At 36.5% G+C, this 20,318-nt stretch overlaps 1 protein-coding gene across 3 annotated transcripts in view; it reads right to left on the bottom strand.

Annotated features, from left to right (window-relative positions):
- Window positions 1–19,911, bottom strand: part of LOC126720347 (ent-kaurene synthase, chloroplastic-like) — a 41,229-nt gene extending 21,318 nt beyond the window's left edge. The window contains exons 1-14 of one of the 3 annotated variants that reach the window (XM_050422691.1): window positions 19,771–19,911; window positions 18,876–18,928; window positions 18,495–18,780; window positions 18,242–18,422; window positions 17,626–17,843; window positions 17,403–17,523; window positions 17,138–17,235; window positions 16,839–17,059; window positions 16,628–16,740; window positions 16,395–16,493; window positions 15,804–16,019; window positions 15,541–15,682; window positions 14,697–14,942; window positions 14,375–14,584 (exon numbers count right to left, since the gene is read on the bottom strand). In XM_050422691.1, the coding sequence (XP_050278648.1) occupies window positions 14,375–14,584; window positions 14,697–14,942; window positions 15,541–15,682; window positions 15,804–16,019; window positions 16,395–16,493; window positions 16,628–16,740; window positions 16,839–17,059; window positions 17,138–17,235; window positions 17,403–17,523; window positions 17,626–17,843; window positions 18,242–18,422; window positions 18,495–18,780; window positions 18,876–18,928; window positions 19,771–19,822 (2,256 nt within the window). In that variant the 5' untranslated portion in view covers window positions 19,823–19,911. Of the gene's footprint in view, window positions 1–14,034; window positions 14,585–14,696; window positions 14,943–15,540; window positions 15,683–15,803; window positions 16,020–16,394; window positions 16,494–16,627; window positions 16,741–16,838; window positions 17,060–17,137; window positions 17,236–17,402; window positions 17,524–17,625; window positions 17,844–18,241; window positions 18,423–18,494; window positions 18,781–18,875; window positions 18,929–19,770 lie in introns of those variants that run through there. The other 2 variants (XM_050422690.1, XM_050422689.1) reach the window with 2 other exon arrangements.
- Between the last annotated feature and the right edge of the window lie 407 nt (window positions 19,912–20,318).

The raw sequence follows: 20,318 nt of genomic DNA, 5'->3' as shown, positions 1-20,318 counted from the left end.
TTGAAACTACAGAAATTACGTCAAATCATCAAGAAGCCTTGGCATGACCAAGAAATTGGTTTGCGATCGACTTGCAGCAACAAGTAACATTGAAGGCACAAGACAAGAGTCTGTAATTGCCAGCCAGAGCAGGGAGCTCGAGTACTTAGTATGAATACATATACAGGAAGTCACATGAGTAACATATCAACTGTCAACACAAGACATTGGGGTTTACTAAAGTTTCGACTTGATAGCCAGAGCAGGGAGCTCGAGTACTTAGTATGAATACATATACAAGAAGTCACATGAGTAACATATCAACTATCAACACAAGACATTGGGGTTTACTAAAGTTTCGACTTGAGTCATACCTGCATTAACAAACTTACTAACCATAGGGCTAGTGTCGTTTTCTATAGATCCCCTCTTTGAAATGAGCAGATACTAATATTCACATAATAATATTATTTATATAGAGCAATAGTTTTTGTTTATCTTAGGGATGTCTCATGCATGATCATACAAAATATAAGATACAGCAAAAGTTAAGAGTCGGAGGAGGCTCAACATTCTGCCTCTCTTTGACGCTAGCAAGCCAGTACAAAACTTAGGTTCTCAATATAGGACAAAATGTACCCATGATTCGATCAGTGATAAATACTAAAATATACCAAAAAAGTTTTGGTGAGGTGTAAAAACTATGAAGCAAAGACATGGATTAGATGCTACATTAATATTAAGAAGCTTGAAAAATGAGAAAGTGCTAAAACGGTTAGTGACAGTGACAGCCATGGCATACTAATCTAGTGGTGCTATAACGACCCAAGTAAAAGCGCTCGCCACATCTGCGCTATACCTCAAAAGGACTAATCACAATTGAGACTCCTTGTAGTTGTTAATAAAGCCCAGTTCAACCCAGTAAATACCCGATGTGGGACTCATCACACACCCACACACATCACACAATCAATCAAATTGGGTTATCACAATCTCCCCCACTTAAATCCCTAACGTCCTCGTTAGGGCCCATTTTGTGGGGTAGTGTTTCCGAGCCCACGCAGGATTACCGGGCCAACTCTGATACCATATGTAACGACCCAAGGAAAAGTGCTAGCCAGATCTGCGCTATACCTTAAAAGGACTAGTCACAATTGAGGCTCCTTGTAGTTGTTAATAAAGCCCAGTTCAACCCAATAAATACCCGATGTGAGACTCATTACACACCCACATACATCACACAATCAATCAAATTGGGGCATCACAGGTGCAGTTTCTAAATTTTATTTGTTGGTCAACAACTGAACTAGAAGCAATATACATCTTACCTGTAATCTTCATCAACTACTCTCTTTTTGTAACCACGCTTGGCATTATCTGGAGAGAATCTATTGATATTTCATGCATGGCATCAACTGCTGGAAAAAAAATGCATGTTTAACATATAAATTATGAAGAAATATAATGTTAACGTGTATAGTGTTGTGGGCTTTAGGCCCACCTAGATTACTTGTATAGCACACATGCTTGTACTACACTTTTACTTGTGCTGCACACATATGTCTTCTATATAAAGACTCTCATGTACATTCTTTAACTATGAAATACAATACTATTAAATTCAGTATTTCTAACATGGTATCAGAGCCACTGCTTTGACCTTTTCTTAGCAGTCTTGTCTTTATTAGTGCTACTCCATTCTCAACATCGCTTCCGCCATCATAGCAGCTGTCGCAGCCTCTTGCCGTTGAACCTCTGACGTCTTCCAGCCGTCGTCCCTAGGTTCCGGACCTGCAACCACCGTCGTTGAGGAGTTTTGCACTGCAAAGATCACTACCGCATCACCACCACGAATATTTCTCCGATTAATTTTCTGTATGTACCACTGAGATCGTGTTGCGCCGATGTACGAACTCATGGAAGCCTTGAAGCCATCAGAGACCACACGCACCCCCACATGCCGCTCAAAGGTTCTATTCCGCTGCTCACGCGCCCACGCGCCACTGCATATCTATGTTGTTTCTCCACGCGCTCCCACACGCTGCGTCCTCAAGTCACACGCCTTCACGTGCCTCAACCCTCCTGCTAACGTTGTTCTGCCACGTCAACCCTATTGCGTCATCGCTAACGTTACTTGCTTACATTAGCCGCTGACTTTCAGTAGGTTTGACCGTTGACTTTTTGCAGTCCAAGTGCTCTTTACCCAGTTTTTTGCATAGATTTCATTTTTGCAGTCCATTTTTACATATTTTGCCTCTAAATGAAGAATAAGGACAAGTCTTCTTCCTTTTACAACAACCGTTGCTGACAATCCAACAAACATTTTTGCAATTTTTGCAAATGTTTTGGCCATAATATTGAGACTTGCTATCAACGCAACAAATCAGCTGTTTCCATTTATACTACTACAGTTGCTGACACTAAAAGTGTCCAACCCATGGCTCCCGTCTCTGCACAGTCTTAATCTTTTGGATCCACTTTCACCATTTCCAAAGATGACCTTATAAGCATCATCGCTAATGTCATTCGTATGGTTGGTAATGCATCTTATTCCTCTTCTCTCTTAACTTTATCTGGTTTGTCTCCTACCTCTTGGCTTATGGATTCTGCTTGTTGCAATTACATGACACCTCACTCATCCTTATTTTCTAACCTTAAACCTGCACCACACCCTTTTAATATTCGCACAGCAAATTGTTCCACAATGTCTAGTCATAAATATAATATAGGTTCTATTTCGACCTCCAACCTCTCGGTTCCTAGGGTCTTTAATGTTCTTGACCTTTCTTACAATTTATTTTCTGTGGGACAATTAGCTTAGTTGGGTTATCGCGTTATCTTTGATTATTCTAGGAGTATTATGCTGGATCCGAGGACAGGAAAGGAGCTTAGGACTGATCCAAGAGTTGGGCGTATGTTTCCCATAAACAACCTTCGTCTTCCACTTGTTGCTCTTGTTTTTGTTGCTGCAGCTGCTGCTGTTTCTTCTATTCCTTCCCTTGCACTTTGGCATCCTCGACTTGGTCACGCATCTTCCTCTCGAGTATAATAGTTAACTTCTAGAGGTTTGTTAGATTTAGTGTCTACAGAAAATTTTGATTGTGTTTCATGTCAGTTAGGAAAACAACCCACTTTGCCTTTCAATACTTGTGAATCAATATCCACTAATATCTTTGACCTTATTCATTCTGATGTTTGGGGGCCTTCCTCTATCTCTAGTATTGGTGGATCTCGATATTTTGTTGTCTTTGTTGATGATTACTCTCACTATAGCTGGATTTTTCATATGAAACATCGTTCTGAATTATTGCAAGTATATTCTAATTTTGCAAAAATGATTGAAACTCAATTTTCCAAACGTATCAGAATTTTTCGATCTGATAATGCTCTTGAGTACACTCAATATGCTTTCCAAACTGTTTTGCATTCCTATGGCACTATTCATCAACTAACTTGTCTAAGTACCTCTCAGCAAAATGGTAGAGCCGAACGAAAATTTTGTCATATTCTTAACACTGTTCGTGCTCTCCTTCTCTCTGCCAAAGTTCTTGCTCCTTTTTAAGGCGAAACTGCTCTTTTATGTTGTTCATGCTATTAATCGCATTCCAAGTCCTGTTATCCAAAATCAAACTCCATATGAGTGTCTTTTTGAGTCACCTCCAGACTATCACCACCTTCGCTCTTTCGGTTCTGCTTGTTTCGTTCTTCTTCAGCTACATGAGCATAACAAACTTGAGCCTCGGTCAAGGTTTTGTTGTTTTCTGGGCTATAGTGAAACTCAAAAGGGGTATCGATGTTATGATGCTGTCTCTCATTGTCTTCGTATCTCCCGCAATGTTGTCTTTTGGGAACATCGCTCCTTTGTCAAGCTCTCTCACTTCCGTGCCTCCCTATCTTCCTTCTCTATCTTAGATCTTTTTCCAGATGAGGCACATATTCCTTTTGTAGTTGTTCCTGATCATCCTATAATTGCTCCTGATTCTCTTGTAGACTTCTCCGTCCAACCACTAGATATCCTTAATCCCTTTCCTAGTTCACCCTTTAATGAATAGGTCGAAGACGAGCTACCCAACCCTAAGCTTCGATCCCTTACTCCTACTCCACCTAAAGATCCTGCACCAGACATTCCACCTCGTCACTCAACTCGGGTAAGATCCATTCCTGCACATTTACTTGACTATCATTGTTACACTGCCCTTGCAACACTACACGAGCCTCACACCTATCATAAGGTTTCCACTGACCCTTTATGGCAAATTGCAATGAAAGAAGAACTTGATGCATTATCTAAAAACCATACTTGGGATTTGGTGACTCTCCCCCCTGGGAAATTTGTGGTTGGTTGTAAGTGGATCTACAAGATTAAGACTCACTCTGATGGGTCCATTAAGCACTACAAAGTTTATCTTGTTGCAAAAGGTTTTATACAGGAGTATGAGATTGATTATGAAGAGACTTTTGCTCCAGTTACTCGTATCTCATCTATTCGTGCCCTCTTAGCTGTTGCTACTGCCAGTAAATGGGACCTTTTTCATATGGATGTCAAAAATGCATTCCTTAATGGGGATTTAAGTGAAGAAGTTTATATGCAACCTCCTCCTAGTCTCTCTGTTGAATCAAACAAGGTTTGTCACTTTCGACGTGCACTTTATGGCCTTAAACAGGCTCCACAAGTTTGGTTTGCCAAATTCAGCTCGATCATCTCTCGCTTGGGTTACATGGCCAATCATTATGATTCTACCTTATTTTTTCGTCGCACTAACAAAGGTACTATTTTACTTCTCCTATATGTGGATGATATGATCATAACTGGTGATGACCTCAGTGGCATTCAAGAACTCAAGGATTTTCTTAGTCAGCAGTTTGAGATAAAAGGTCTTGGACATCTCAGCTACTTCTTGGGTCTTGAAATCACTTATTCTACAGATGAATTTTATATTACTCAAGTCAAGTATGCTTCTGAACTTTTGTCTCAAGCTGGACTTACTAATAGCAAGATTGTTGACACTCCAATTAAGCTTAATGCATATCTGACTCCCTCAGGAGGGAAACCATTGTCTAATCCCTCTCTTTATAGACGCTTGGTTGGCAGCCTAGTTTATTTCACTATCACTCGTCTAGATATTTTCTATACTGTTCACTAGGTGAGCCAGTATCTGTCTACTCCACAATTAACTCACTATGCTACTGTTTTGCACATTCTTCGATACCTAAAAGGCACTCTCTTTCATGGTCTTTTCTACTCTGCTCAGTCTACTCTTGTTCTTTGTGCATTTTCTGTTGCTGATTGGGCATGAGATCCCACTGATCGCAAGTCCACCACTGTTTATTGCTTTCTTCTTGGTTCTTTTTTGATTTCTTGGCGAAGTAAAAAACAAAGTCATGTGGCCTGCTCCAGTACTGAAGCAGAATATCGTGCCTTTGCTAATACCACATCTAAACTTCTTTAGCTACGATGGCTTCTGAAAGACTTAGGTGTGTCCACATCCTCTGCTACTCCTCTTTATTGTGACAACCAGATTGCCATTCATATTGCTCACAATGATGTCTTCTATGAAATGACTAAGCAAATCAAAATCGATTGTCATTTTATTCGTTATCATCTTGTCCATGGTGCTCTCAAGCTCTTCTCAATCTCCTCCAAAGATAAACTTGCAAATATCTTCACCAAGTCACATCCTAAGAGACGCCTTCGTGATTTGGTTGACAACCTCAAGTTAGTCTCACACCCACCTTGAGTTTGAGTGGGGCTGTTAAAGTGTATAGTGTTGTGGGCTTTAGGCCCACCTAGATTACTTGTATAGCACACATGTTTGTACTACACTCTTACTTGTATTGCACACATATCCTCCTATATAAAAGCTCTCATGTACATTCTTTAACTATGAAATACAATACTATTGAATTCAGTATTTCTAACATATAACATATGGATTCAATATTCATGGGAGATACATGTTTTCTAAATCTTATTAAAGAAATTCATATCAAGTACCATTATATAGTTAATTCACAAGCTATTGACCAGTTGTTCATTTTACGTGGTTATCATATTTAAGCTCAATAGAGTAGGAAATGACATCAAACAAATATATATAAAAAACTTATCACAAATGCCATGCAAACTCTTTAATAAGATGATAGCAATCTATCACTACAAAAATGTTTCTTCTTATAATTGATGGAATCCTCAAAAGAATCTTTTCGGCATAAACTTATTGATTTGGACATATCAAGATACCTCTTACGAAACAGAGAGCAAGTTCAATTTACGTACTTAATATCATATTTAAGCTCAATAGAGTAGGAAATGACACCAAACAGATACAAGCAAACTCTTTAATAAGATGATAGCAATCTATCCACAAGCAATACTAAGATCGATCATGCTATCTTTCGTTCTGTCCTCTCTTTCTATCGGCATGAAGATTTCTTTTTTGAACATGTCCTTTTAATTTTCTTTTTCCGGTTCTTTTAGGTATTGCTACTAATTACTTCCTCTTCTTTTTCTTCCAAAAAAAAAAAAAAAACACCCTTTATAGAGATTAAAGCTCATTTCTGTTGTGCTAAGACGAGCTCTAATTAAATTTTCATTACTCTATTGGATTGAAATAATAAATAACAAATAATAGAAAAAATACCTACTTAATGTTATCCAAAGTTGCAGCATAGCTTAACAATTAACAAAGACCTTATATATATATATATATATATATATATACAACGACTAAAATATAGGTAGGCTAATATGGATATGATACCATGTGATGCAAGCCTTCAATTGGAGTATAACCAATAATTTAAGCCATGCACGTTGTCCACACATACTTTTCAATATTCTTAGATTTTAACTACCCTAGCTTCTTTAATTGAGAGAAATATATTACTAAGAAAATAATGTGTACATATTTTGGACACCCAATGGACATGAAGAATTCTTTTTCACATGACATATGCTTTGGACACATCCATAATCCGTCTCCAATATATTAAAAAATAGGCTATCCATTTTATCGAAACCTCCAAAGTTTCATGGAAATTGTTGTGCACAAACCGCTTCATTGTCGACTTACATGCGACATATTAACTATTAAGTATATTAATTCGAGGATGGACTTCATTGTGAAATTTTTTGTAAGGACCATGAATCACCAACACTCCTAAAAAAAATATAAATGTGTTGCAAACGGTAAATTTATCTAATGAAAATTTTAGTGTCTAGGGGCGCAATATTTGTCCTCCTCAATAAGGTCAAAACTTTGTGTTGATCAGTGACACTGACAGTGCCTTTGTTCATTTCTTTTGTTAATTGGGTTCACTTCTGTGTTGCAGTACTGTGTATATTTCTAAGTTCATAGGTTGATGCTTCAGATATTCTATATATGGATGCTTTTTATGAAATTTTTATTTGTTAGGTTTATAATTTGTAGGTTGGACAACCATGAAAGAAAGTTAGTCCTGTAAGCTTTTTTAGAATCTATTTCAACTTCAAGACTTAGTATGCCAAGAACTGCTCAAGAACAAGGAACTCAAAGCTAGTCGATCGATCAAGGCTGGCTCGACAACCTCTTGATAGCTTTTCAATTAAATGAGAATCATAAATCCTAACTCTCAATTAGACCCATTAATTCGTTCAGACTGTAGAATTTTGAGCCCTACTTGTTAGATTATAAAAGGACTTTAGGGAGGACTAAAAGAAGTTTTAGAGAGGTGCATTTTTGTAGACTTAAGGTATCGTGACCAAGTTCTCATTCACCATCAAATCAAAGATCAAGAAATTGGTGATTAAGTTGAAGCTACTGCATTCAAACGGACTTACTATTGTGAGAAGTTTCAAGGCAGTCCTTGAAGTCTTAGACAAGTTGTTCTTGTGAGAAGTTTTTTTTTTTTGAAAAAAAAAATGTGGTCAAACATTTCTTGACTTGAAACTAAATGAGACTATCTTATAAGAATTAATTTTTCCAATATTTACTTTTATTATCTATTTAATTAATTTTCAGATGTTTCACCAATTTCAACCCTTATAGCTCTACTCGTTAGTATTAAAAAGAACATGTTAAAAACAAAAGAAAAAAAGAAGAAGAAAAGACATATATATTATCATGGAATCATATATGGTCCCTACTTGTAAGCATTTTATGCTATTTTCTATGAATAGTCACGTATGCTCTCGATGTGGTACCATAAATTTTTAGCGAGTAACTAAAGTTTTGTTAATGATTATGTCCAAAAGAAAAAGGTTAGGGTATATTTAATTAGTTAATGATTTAGAAGTTACCGCTCTTGAGGTTTGAACAAATGATATTTCACCTTAAACCTAAGGAAAAACACTCTCTCTCTTAGGGACGGAACTAGGATTCAAACTTTGGGGGGGGGCAAAGTTTTTTTTTCAAGAATTTTAGAAAGTTGAAATATTAATACTACAGGTTAACAGCGATGCATTATTAGCATTAATTTTTTAATTTTTTTAAATCAATAATAGATATTTATAATCAAGAGTTTTGTAGTTAATTAGCACGTCTTGATATTTTCAAGATCTGGCTGAGATTAGACCAATTTTTTATTCTATCCACATTATAATTTTTTTTTTTAAATCTATTTATTCTTTTCACATAATTCTATACCTAATAACTTCATAATGCTATATATAAAAGATTCTTAAAAAAACAAAACAAAAAAAAAACAAAAACAAAAACAAAAACAAAAACAAAAACAAAACAAAAACAAACAAAAAAAACAAAAACAAAAACAAAAAAACAAAAACTATAGTTAAAAGTTCAAATCCATGTCTAGTATTACATTAATAAAACAATTAAATATAATAGTTAATCAACATCATGCACTAAAAAAAGGGTGAGACAATCATTGGTATCTAGGTTAAAGATTTTTTTTATTATTTATAATTACTTGGTTAAGGTTGAGGTAGCATAAAGATGTGAGATCTTTTCCTTTAAAAAATTTCTATTTTGAAAAAGTAGTAAAAAAAAAAAAAAAAAAAAAAAAGAGATATGTTAAACAATCACGTGATAATGAATGGTAACTTTGAATCTTCAACTATGTAAATAATAAAACTTTTCCCATCACTACATTAATTTAGCTAAGACACAAAGTTTATTACCAATATACTAATTACACACATGCTCTGGGGCAGTCTAGGTAAAACACAAAACAATAGATTGTTGTTTCACACATGTATTGCATTTATGCATGCATGCCAAGTGTGTCATAAAGTTAATAAAACATTAAAAATTAATAAAATTCTATCATTCAAAAAAATAATAAAAAATTTGTACGAGTTGTTAAAGAGCGGCAGCTTTTTAAAAAAATAATTTTTTTTCATGAGTTGAGTTAAAGAGTAAAGACACCAACTGATCCAAGTTACTGGTAACACTAATTGGTGTGTGGATGGAGTGATTAGCAGCATAGGAGTTGTCTCAATGATTATGGGGTGGAGTCATTTGAGAGGGACAAAGAGCCCTCAAATGAGAGGTAAAAATTGGGTAAAGATTATTGGGTTTTTGTAATTTATTTTGCTAAGATTTATAATTGATTTTGAAAGCTCGAAATGTGTGAAAACACAAGAGCTTATTTAGACCCCCAATTCAAATTACGGTTTGGTTGATTTTACACTAACTTAATACTAAGTGCGGAATAGTGTAAACCCAATCAAACAAGCAAGAAAGCTACTCTAATTCATATTTAAAGTAATCACAGCAGTAAAATGAAATGAACAAGAGTAGGGAAGAGAGATGCAAACACAGATAACACCGAGACGTGTTATCGAAGAGGAAACCAAAGAACTCGGCGAAAAACCTCTTCGCCGCCCTCCAAGCGGAAATCGATCCACTAGACAATCAGTTGGGATACATGAGTAAGCAAGAGACCCTTCGAGCCTAATCTACCCTCTGTACCTAAGCCCTTCAAGCTCCTACTCCAACAAGGCTTCTTGGAACCGTGTCTTGTCTAGCTCTCTGGATCCCACAACAAGCTCCATGTTGCATCTGCCATCCTTGGCTTCTTCCAATGCTTCCCAGCAACACCAAAAACACTCACTACACTCTGAAAATGTGTCGATTGTGTTTGGGTACAAATCTCCTCTCAAGGTATGATAATGGGAGAGGGATGGAGAAGAGGCTACAATGATTTCTCACTAAGGATGAGTAGCTTTCTCTCAAGAGGATGGGTGTGTGTGTTGTAGAAAACCTATCTAGGGTTTTTCTCTCTGAATAGTCTCTCTTACATTTGTGGGTAATGAGGATATATATAGTATGGGTGAAGGGTAAGGAATTCACACATAAAAATCCTCCAGGCAGAATGTTTCGCGACTGTCTTGCGGGAAGGCCTTACCTGCGAGACACTCGCGAAAACGACAGCCTGGCACAACTCTTCAGCTTCCAGTCATATGCTCCTCACGTACTCTTTCACGACTTAGCTTCTCGCGAGCTTCTCGCGAAATCCACTGATTCTTCATATAAGCTTAAGTCTTCACCAATCGTGTTATCGAAGAGGAAACCAAAGAACTCGGCGAAAACCTCTTCGCCACCCTCCAAGCGGAAATCGATCCACTAGACAATCAGTTGGGATACATGAGTAAGCAAGAGACCCTTCGAGCCTAATCTACCCTCTGTACCTAAGCCCTTCAAGCTCCTACTCCAACAAGGCTTCTTGGAACCGTGTCTTGTCTAGCTCTCTGGATCCCACAACAAGCTTCATGTTGCATTTGCCATCCTTGGCTTCTTCCAATACTTCCCAGCAACACCAAAAACACTCACTACACTCTGAAAATGTGTCGATTGTGTTTGGGTACAAATCTCCTCTCAAGGTATGATAATGGGAGAGGGATGGAGAAGAGGCTACAATGATTTCTCACTAAGGATGAGTAGCTTTCTCTCAAGAGGATGGGTGTGTGTGTTGTAGAAAACCTATCTAGGGTTTTTCTCTCTGAATAGTCTCTCTTACATTTGTGGGTAATGAGGGTATATATAGTATGGGTGAAGGGTAAGGAATTCACACATAAAAATCCTCCAGGCAGAATGTTTCGCGACTGTCTTGCGGGAAGGCCTTACCTGCGAGACACTCGCGAAAACGACAGCCTGGCACAACTCTTCAGCTTCCAGTCATGTGCTCCTCACGTACTCTTTCACGACTTAGCTTCTCGCGAGCTTCTCGCGAAATCCACTGATTCTTCATATAAGCTTAAGTCTTCACCAATCTTGATACTAAACTCAATACAATAAAATCCCACAAAATACAAGGAACAGAATAAGAGCAATTACAACATTTTTTGTCATGGAATAAAGCCAACATAAAACATAGTTGTAAATCACAACTTTACAAATTTGTTATAATTTTTTTTTTCTTTTACTTAGACTTTGTCCAAATGATTTTTTTTTTTTTTTTTTTTTTGATTATCTGAATATGTGAATTGTTTTGTAGGTTTTCCTCGTTGTCCAGATTTGTAAATTGTCCAAATGTTTAACTAAATGTTTTTATCGATATTCTTGGGACAACCAGAAAAGGGATGATTTGATAAATTTTTTTTTCATTTTTGGTTTCATGGGTTAGCTTGTAAATTGTATGGGAGAGGGGGGCCAAGTATATTCATTTTAGAGCCAAAAGTAAATTTTTTATGCTAATATATATACTAGGGAATTTTTTTTCAAAGGCTTGGGGGGGGGGGGGCATGGCCGCCCTTAGCCCCTAAGGTAGTTCCACCCCTACTCTCTCTTGATATATCTTCTTGATATTCATTTGACCAAAACTCTGTTAAATTGATTTTAAAAATATTGTCTAATAACCTACTACTATTTGCTTAAGGGAGGTTGTGGTGAACAAAGTTCGACCAGTACCAAGCTCAGGTCGAGGCCCATTAATCCTTAGCCCAACTTGCATGTACAAGGTCCAAGCTAGACCAACATGTAAACCATCAAGTTACCACGATGGGGTCCGAATAGATGCCACTTACTCCTTAAGGGGGGGAAATAATATCGACGAGAAATAATGTTTTAAGGGAGTTCACCATCCAAGCACAGAATTCGATGTCAAGTTCAAGTTACTAGGGAATCATTATATTTGGTGGAATTACAGGGTCCTCCCCCTAACATGAGATTGGACATGTTGGAACAGTAGCCTAGACCCAAGGAGCCACCCAAAAATTGTAAATGGCAGGGCCTACGCATAGGTGGAATATTCTCATCATCATTACAAGTCCACTAATGAAAGTGTATAAAAGGCAAGGGATTGGGGAGAGTTAGGGGTTGAAACATTTTGAGGGGAGAGAAACATGATTGAATGAGAGGTTATTATCTAATATTTGGAAAGAAGTGGTCCAACTTGGGATACCTCAACTACCTGAGAACCTCCTCAAGTAGTTAGATTAGTAGTAAAAACCACCTCACAACTGTACCTAACTACCATCTATTAGCCAAATTCCTCTCAGGATCTCTCATTGTGAGTTATACCCAGAGTATCATACAAATTAATTGGGAGTCCAAGCCCAACAATTCATACATTATCGTGGGCTGAACCACCACAATAGGTTTCCAAAATTAACAAGGGCGGAATTAAGAATCAAACTTAGGGAGGGAGGGGGAGGGGGCAAATTTCTTTCTTCAAGAATTTTGAAAAATTGGAATATCAATACTAGAGGTTGACAACGATGCATTATTAGCACTAATTATTTTAATTTTTGTATTTTTTCTTTCGAAAAAAAAATTAATAATAGAAATTTATAATCAAGAGTTCTGTAAGTTAATTAGCACATCCTGAAATGTTATTGGGTTTTTACGATTTGTTTTGCTAGGATTTGTAATTGATTTGTGTAATTGTTTTTGTTTAGACCATGTCCAAAGATTTTTCTTATTATCTTGATGTTATGATCCTAGTATTCCATATGGATTAAGTATAAGTTTAACCATATGTTTATAAGCTCTTTAGCACGCTTTCCTTGCAAGCCGATTTTCAAGGGTGACTTCTACTCATGGATTCCTAACATTTGGTATCAGAGCTAACCACAACCTCGAGTAATCAGGTGTAGCTTATTGAGTATGGGATCAAATGAGTTGCGGTTTTGTGGTTGGATCCCGGAAGGAGCAACCTAGAGGCTAGATTAAAATAATTGATAGATGAGTAAGCGTGGTGATATGTTATGATTCTAATGTCCAACATGAATTAAGTATAAAGTTAACCAGGTGTAGTTTATTGAGTATGGGATCAAATGAGTTACAGCTTTATGGTTGGATCCCGGAGGGAGCAACCTAGAAGCTAGATTAAAATAATTGATAGATGAGTAAGCATGGTGATATGTTATGATTCTAGTCTCACATAAATTAAGTATAAAGTTAACCATGTGTTTATAAACTCTTGAACATCTTCCCCTTACAAGCCAATTTTCAATGGTGAGTTCTACATATGGGTTCTAATACCTGATATGTGAATTTTTTTGTAAATTTTTCTTGTTTGTCTTAATGTTTGGCTAATAGTTTTTCTTGATATTCTTGGGACAGCCAAACAAGGGATGATTTAATAAATTTTTCATTTTTTCAAGTATATTAATTTTAGAGCCAAAAGTACATTTTTTTTTCTACTAATATATATACACATACTTGGGGATTTTTTTTTAAAGGTTGGGGAGGGGGGGGGGGGGGGGGACCCCCTTAGCCCCAAGGTAGTTCCTTCCCTGAAAATTAACCTCCTTTTCACAATTAAAATCTATTCTTTTTAACTTTTTAATTAAAGAGTATTTCAAATATTCAATGACTTTTGCTTTATTTTTTTTTCCCCCTTTTTTCAAAGGGTTGTGGAGAAATTTGTTGTGGCAAGTCTTTTGGTGCTTTAGAAGTGAATCAAATAGACCAAAGTAGACCAAATCGACCAATCTGGACCAAAATGGACCAAAATGGACTAAAGTGCACTTAAGTGAATCGAAATGGACAGAATTGAACTGAATAGACTGAAGTGGACCAAAGTGAACTGAAAGGACCGAAGTGGACCAAATCATCTGCCACATCACCACGAAGAAAGAAAGAGACATACAAAAAAGAAAAGGCAAACAAATAAACAAAAATGCCATGAGCCGTATGCACATGATAAGCATACAACACTTTCTTTCTGCCTTCTAATAGTTGAAATTGCCAAGTTAGCTCATGCAAAGAAGTCATAATTTATAAAGAAGGATGTGAAGGAGGGGCAGAATCAGCCCTTTATGCATACAATGTGCATTAAAAAGGCCGATCACTGGCACTGAGCAATTCCTTCAATTGTTTCACCTGGGATACAGGTTAATCTAACGTACATAGACTTACAATTTATTGAGAACGATGGGTTCTTCAAGCACTGCATTTACAGAATTGAACATCTCATGCAAAGTGAATCCGTCATCCTTCATGTAAAATAGGTGCAACACTTTAATCATTTTCCAGAACAAATCCTTGCATGCTCTTGGAACTACACTCCCCTTTTCCTGCAAAACTAATTTCAGAAGTTCTCTCCTCTTTCCAGCAATAAAACTCTTCATTTCCTTAATGGTCTCTTCTTTAGTACAATCTCCACCACCATGAATCATGCACAAAGATACTGCATTCAATTTTCCTTCCTCAGATTCCCTCTGCATCATAGCATAAAAAGATTAATAACTCCAAACTAATCATTTATGAGGAGAAACTAATAATAACATTTTTATCTTTTTCATTTTGGGGAGGGGGGTGGGGTTGCTGTACCTTAAAGGTCTGTATATCATTTAGAAGACGTCCACAAGTGCTCATAATTTCATATAGATGATGTAATTCTGGAGTTCTAACAATCTCTTCTGAAAGCTTAGGCCCAAAACAATAGAGAGCTGGGAGGACTATAGGTCCTAAGGCAAATGACACGTGCCCATTTGTCATATATTCATCCATAGATGGCACGGACTTGTCTCTCAACCACTCTGCTTCTTTCAACATAGACTTCAGCAAATTCAACCACTGCATGAAAAGCATTGTTCATATAAGGTCTGTTTGGATAGAACTTATTTTGCTGAAACTGAAAACTGAAAACACTGTAGCAAAATAATTTTTAAATGTGTGAATAGTATCGTGGGACCCATTTTTAATGAAAAAGTTGTTAAAAAGTGAAATTTGTGGGTCCATGAACAGTGCACGAATGCACTGTTCACGGACAAAAAGTCAACAAGTGCAGCTACCCAAAAAAAATAAAAAATAAAAAAAAAAGAGCTGAAACGCATTGTGAACAAAACGTAGACGCAGGCAGCTGAATCCAAACAGTCACATAATCTCCGGTTGAATGAATAAATAAATGCAAAATGAGATTGTCCAAGCTTCCTTTTATATTTTTTTTCAGGGTAGTCTCCATGAGAGATGAAAATGAAGCAAATTCTGAAGTTATTCCACATACATAAACTCAAGTCCTAAGGCTAATATTTTAAACAAATATCTACAGGTTACATTAAAGTGAAGTAATTGCATCAGTCACAACCATGGGAGAGATCAGAAAAGCCTACGAAAGTGATACACCCAAAACGTATTACAATGAAAATGTGGAAAAAGGAAGGTCTCATCTCACAATGTCAATTATGTGACTTATCACATTACGCCCTTGCCATGTTAATGCTTTGTCTGCAAAGTCACAGATTGTGCTGTGAAGTGCCGAAAATATAATTTCAACATTCTCAGAACAACAGTCAGTGCTGACATCAACACCCCATCTGTGGTTCAGTTCCAATAGCATCATCAGTATTATACATTAAAGACTGCTTAAGACTCCAAACAGAAATCACAGACAGATGAGAGATTCAAGAAAACGAATTTGAAAAAGGGGAAACATACTTCTCAACCAGTTGTATAAGGTTTACCAATTCCTCTACTGAACCACCAACGTCAAAGAAATCATCAACCACTCTGGTAAGCACCCCATTTTTGGCCCATGATATTCGAGCATCAGAAAGTTCAGGGGAAAAAAGGGTTGCTGCAGCAGAGAAGTAACAGTACGCTAGTTTCTGCCTGGCAAATTTTAACTTGTCTAATCTGTTCTCTGTAATCCACCTGCTTACATGAAAATGAAAATTTTACAAACAAAAGATGATAATCTGCTTTCTTTCACTGTTTGAAGCAAGAAGCTATCCCAATGACTGATAATCTAATTGGTTTTTCTTGATATCATGGTCATGTAGCAAATATTATCAACAAGTAACAGGGGCAAACCACTGATTCCAGATTATGTTTTGCCAAAAAAATAAAAGTAAAAGGTCTGAAAGTTGCTTCCAGTTCCATATGCTAATGAAAAAATGAAAGTAGCTTCTAGTTTAGAATGCCAAGTTATCCTGATACACATGCCAACCTTTGATCCTGCCATAATGAATATTCCAAGAAATCCCAGTGATGATATCATGATAGCTGAAACTACACAAAGATATGCACCTTGCAAGATCTTTGAGTTCTTCACGCTGTATTGATTGACAGATGTTGAAGTCCTCAACCGCCAGATTTAAGAAATCTTCATTGCCAATATTTGAAGAACTGACATAAGAGCAGTACAAGGACAAAGCAATTGTTTAAACTAATGACAACTATTTTTTTTTTTTTTTATCAGAATGAAAATCTCCATATTCCATAGAGGGAAAATAAAGGACAAAGAAACACCAAAGGTTTACCTATAGGCAGTTTTTAAAACCCTTGTATTATTTTTATTGTAATTCTCAATGGCACTCCTGTTTGATAACCGTTCCAAACTTGCATGGTAGGGAAACTTAAGAGCATATTCCACCTGAAATGTTTAAAGGTTGCAATCTGCTGAGGTTTAACTTTGGACTATACAGTAAAACGTCAGTAATTCAGAGAGAAGGGTTTTATTGCAGGAAAAACCTCTTGGCTAACATATTTATTCAGTCCGTCTGCATGAATTGAACCATTGGATAACTCTTGTATCAGAAACTGACTGGTCCAGAAATTTTGTTTCTCCAGAACAAATTCATCAGGATGTATGATAATTTGTGAAGCCCTAAATAATTCCAAAACAGAACCAATGTCCTTCATATATCCAAGGGAACTGGAGAAATGATCTTCTGAAAGCCGGGTAAATGGATCTACAAAACAGGATAAAGATTTTAAACGTTTCCTAAATAATCAAAATCCAGTAGGCTGTCTCTTAAATCACAAAGTACCTGAAGAAATATCATATCCATTGACACGTAATATCCGAAACGCCATTGCACAAGTGGCAGTATCTAAGAATATATCCTCCTCACCTTGTAGCCAGTATCTGTTTGTTGGCAAATATCATCTTTCCCAGTAATCAAGAACTCTATGAAATCTAAAAACTCAAACTATTGCCTGACTTGAAAATTTTATTGGAGAATAGTATAAATTTATTATTCTTCAAAGGAGCATCACACCATAATTGGTGCAACGACATATAAATGACATTACCTGTACGTTTCATCCAATACACTTTTGATCTCCTTCCTGAAATGCCGATCAATTCCCAACCTTTCAAGACTATCAACCATACAAAGACGAGTATATATATCCAGAGGATAAACTGTAGGAACTGGAAAAAATTAAAATTGAAAATAACCAAATAACTGTCAGAGATATCAGAAATGTAACTAAATATACATAGCAAACCATAGGCAAGTATGGAGAGAGGGACCTGCATTCCCAAACTTATCTTGGAGTGAGTGAAGATAACTAAGACAACCAGAATTCTTAAGGTAAGTAAAAGCAGCTGCTGTGGTGGATGGTGAATTAAAAAGTGACCCATTCTTTCTTTGATATTTCATGATCATCTCCCAGTCTGCTGACTTCCCCAGTCCCTCCGAAAAATATGCTAAGTAGGACCCCTTCCCTTCCAAGTTGCTACCATAGCCTCTAAAAGTAGATATGTAAAAGAGATGGTTTAGTTAGGAGAATCTAAGGCCATCATTCACAAAATTAAACATTCTATTCTGTTTGTACTACCATTCACATTTCATATATGAACAGTTTTATCATTAGAAGAAATAATGTTGTTCACCCCCTGATTCAAAATACATTTAATAGACAAAGCAAGCCAAGCCAATCAAGTTTCAGCAAGGTAGCTCAGCTTTTTGAGCTCAGTGCTCACCTTGACTAGGCTTAACCCCACTAGTTTTACGTCCTGATTTTGAGACTGGACAATTTTTGTCATGTCCATTGCTATCAAGAAAGGTACTCAAACACAAACACAAAAAAGAAAATTCACTTAATGATAAAGCTGAACAGAAACCAAAACTGAATTAGAAATGTACCTTTTAAGCTCCAACTCTCTCTTGTGGAACAAAGCATCTAAATTTGTTGCCCCTAGAGGGATGCTCAAATCCAAATTTTTGGCATACTCAATTAGAGCAGGAAATATTATGTCAAATCCAATAGGAGAAACTTGCTTCTCATCAGTAGCTGCAGCTATATTTGACTCAATAAAGAACAGGCCTGCAAAAAGAGAGAGAATCTATCTATTGGAACTCGATTAACGAGATTTAGCAAGAAGAACAGCAGAAATACCCTTGTTCATTTGCTCTTCACCAACACCCCATTGCTTTAGTGGAAGGATACATGCTAAGGTAGATAAGAGAGCATCTTTAACTAAAAAGGGATCGCAATTAGGAAGACCCCACGAGCCATCATGGAGTTGATTATCCAACAACCAATTCACACACTGAGGGAAAAAGGGGGCTTGTGGGGTATTTGGGCAAGGGACCATTGCCACCCAGGCGGTATCATATGAGGAAACAGATAGTTCAACCTTATCAAACATTGTCTTAATTCTTTGTTTAGTCCCCTCGATGAACTGCATAAATAAATAAAAATAACTTTTTGTGAATATAATTGTCTGATATACAAGAACACAAAAAAGTAATTATACTGAATGAAGGGTTCTCATACCAAAGCTGGTTTTTTGGCTTTTCTAGCTTCAATTGATCCAGGAACCAAACTAACTGTTTGAGAACACAATAACCCACCAGAGATTAAAGAAGGTATGGTAAAGACAGATAGCCAATTGAAGTTACTCAAAGCATGTCTCTAAGTTATAAATTAAGAGAACTAAATAGAAAAAATAAATAAATAAAAGGAATTGATTCAGTTTTTACTTCATAGTTACAAATTTCATTCTCTGATGGTTTTACAGTGAAATTGAATCTTCTAGATGTTACAGTCCCTCTTGTCTGAGGTCAGATGCACAATCACCATTCTACCACTTCATTTTCATATCGAGGCAAGTCAATTAAGGAAGAAACAGAGAGTATGACTTTGGATAGAATAAAAATTATAGTTTTGCACAGTCTCAACCAATGCTCTTTACATCCACCCTCTTCACCATGTAGCTCATTCCAGTTAATTTTATTTTATCCCTCATAACGCAGACATCAAACCATCTTAAATGACTTTTGTCCACATTGTCCAGAAATTGGAGCTATCCTTATTTTCTGAAAGTCTTGTTCAATCTTTTTCTTGTATGGAGAATACAAGGTGCAAAGTTACTAAAAAAGGAGACAAGAAATCCATGACATAAACAAACTCCTGGATATTATACCGACCCTCTGAAAAAGTAGCTCTTAAAGCATACACTAGTTCCTCTCAATCTCTAAAAGCATCACTTGTCATGCAAACAAGAAACCCAGTTCCAAAAATAAAATATTGAATGAAACTTTAAGACAAGGATCCACAAAAATTCATTCAGATAGGAGACAGCATGGATGTAACATAAAACAAAAAACCCAAAACAATGCAACCCGCCAAAAACAATCAATCAAGAGAGAGAGAGAGAAAGAGATGGAACCTGAAGTAGAGTAAAGAGAACACCAAGGTCTGCTGGAGTGAGAGAGAGACATGGTTGTACTTGTGCCAGAATGAGGAAAGTATTTGTTGTACTTACTATGGCTACAGAGTCAGACTCACACAGTCAGCTAAATATAGTCATATAGTATATATAAACATGACATAGATGTGAAGTGGGACCCAGGAATCAAAGGCAGACCGATACGGTGAAGTAAAGGCAGCAACACAACAAAAGTTTGAAAACAAGTTTGAAAACTATATATATATATATATATATATATATGGATTTTACTAATGTGTGTCCGATAGACATACATTAATTTTCATTTTTAGAAAAAATTTTCTCGAGTATTGAAAAAGTAATAACAGTTTTTTCAATTCTCGAGAAAATGTTTTCAAAAATAGAAAGCTTAATGTGTGTCCTTAGGACACACATTAACCAGACCCTATATATATTAATTAGATGGTTGGAGATATAGGGAGAGGAAGATTTGAACTTCCACGGTAGGACATTTTAAACAGCCATTTTTAATTTTTAAACAATATTAT

Source organism: Quercus robur, chromosome 4 (assembly GCF_932294415.1).
Source record: "Quercus robur chromosome 4, dhQueRobu3.1, whole genome shotgun sequence".
In the NCBI taxonomy this organism is placed as follows: Eukaryota; Viridiplantae; Streptophyta; class Magnoliopsida; order Fagales; family Fagaceae; genus Quercus; species Quercus robur.
The sequence above is the reverse complement of the archived record's forward strand: the minus strand, read 5'-3'. Positions and strand labels throughout refer to the sequence as shown.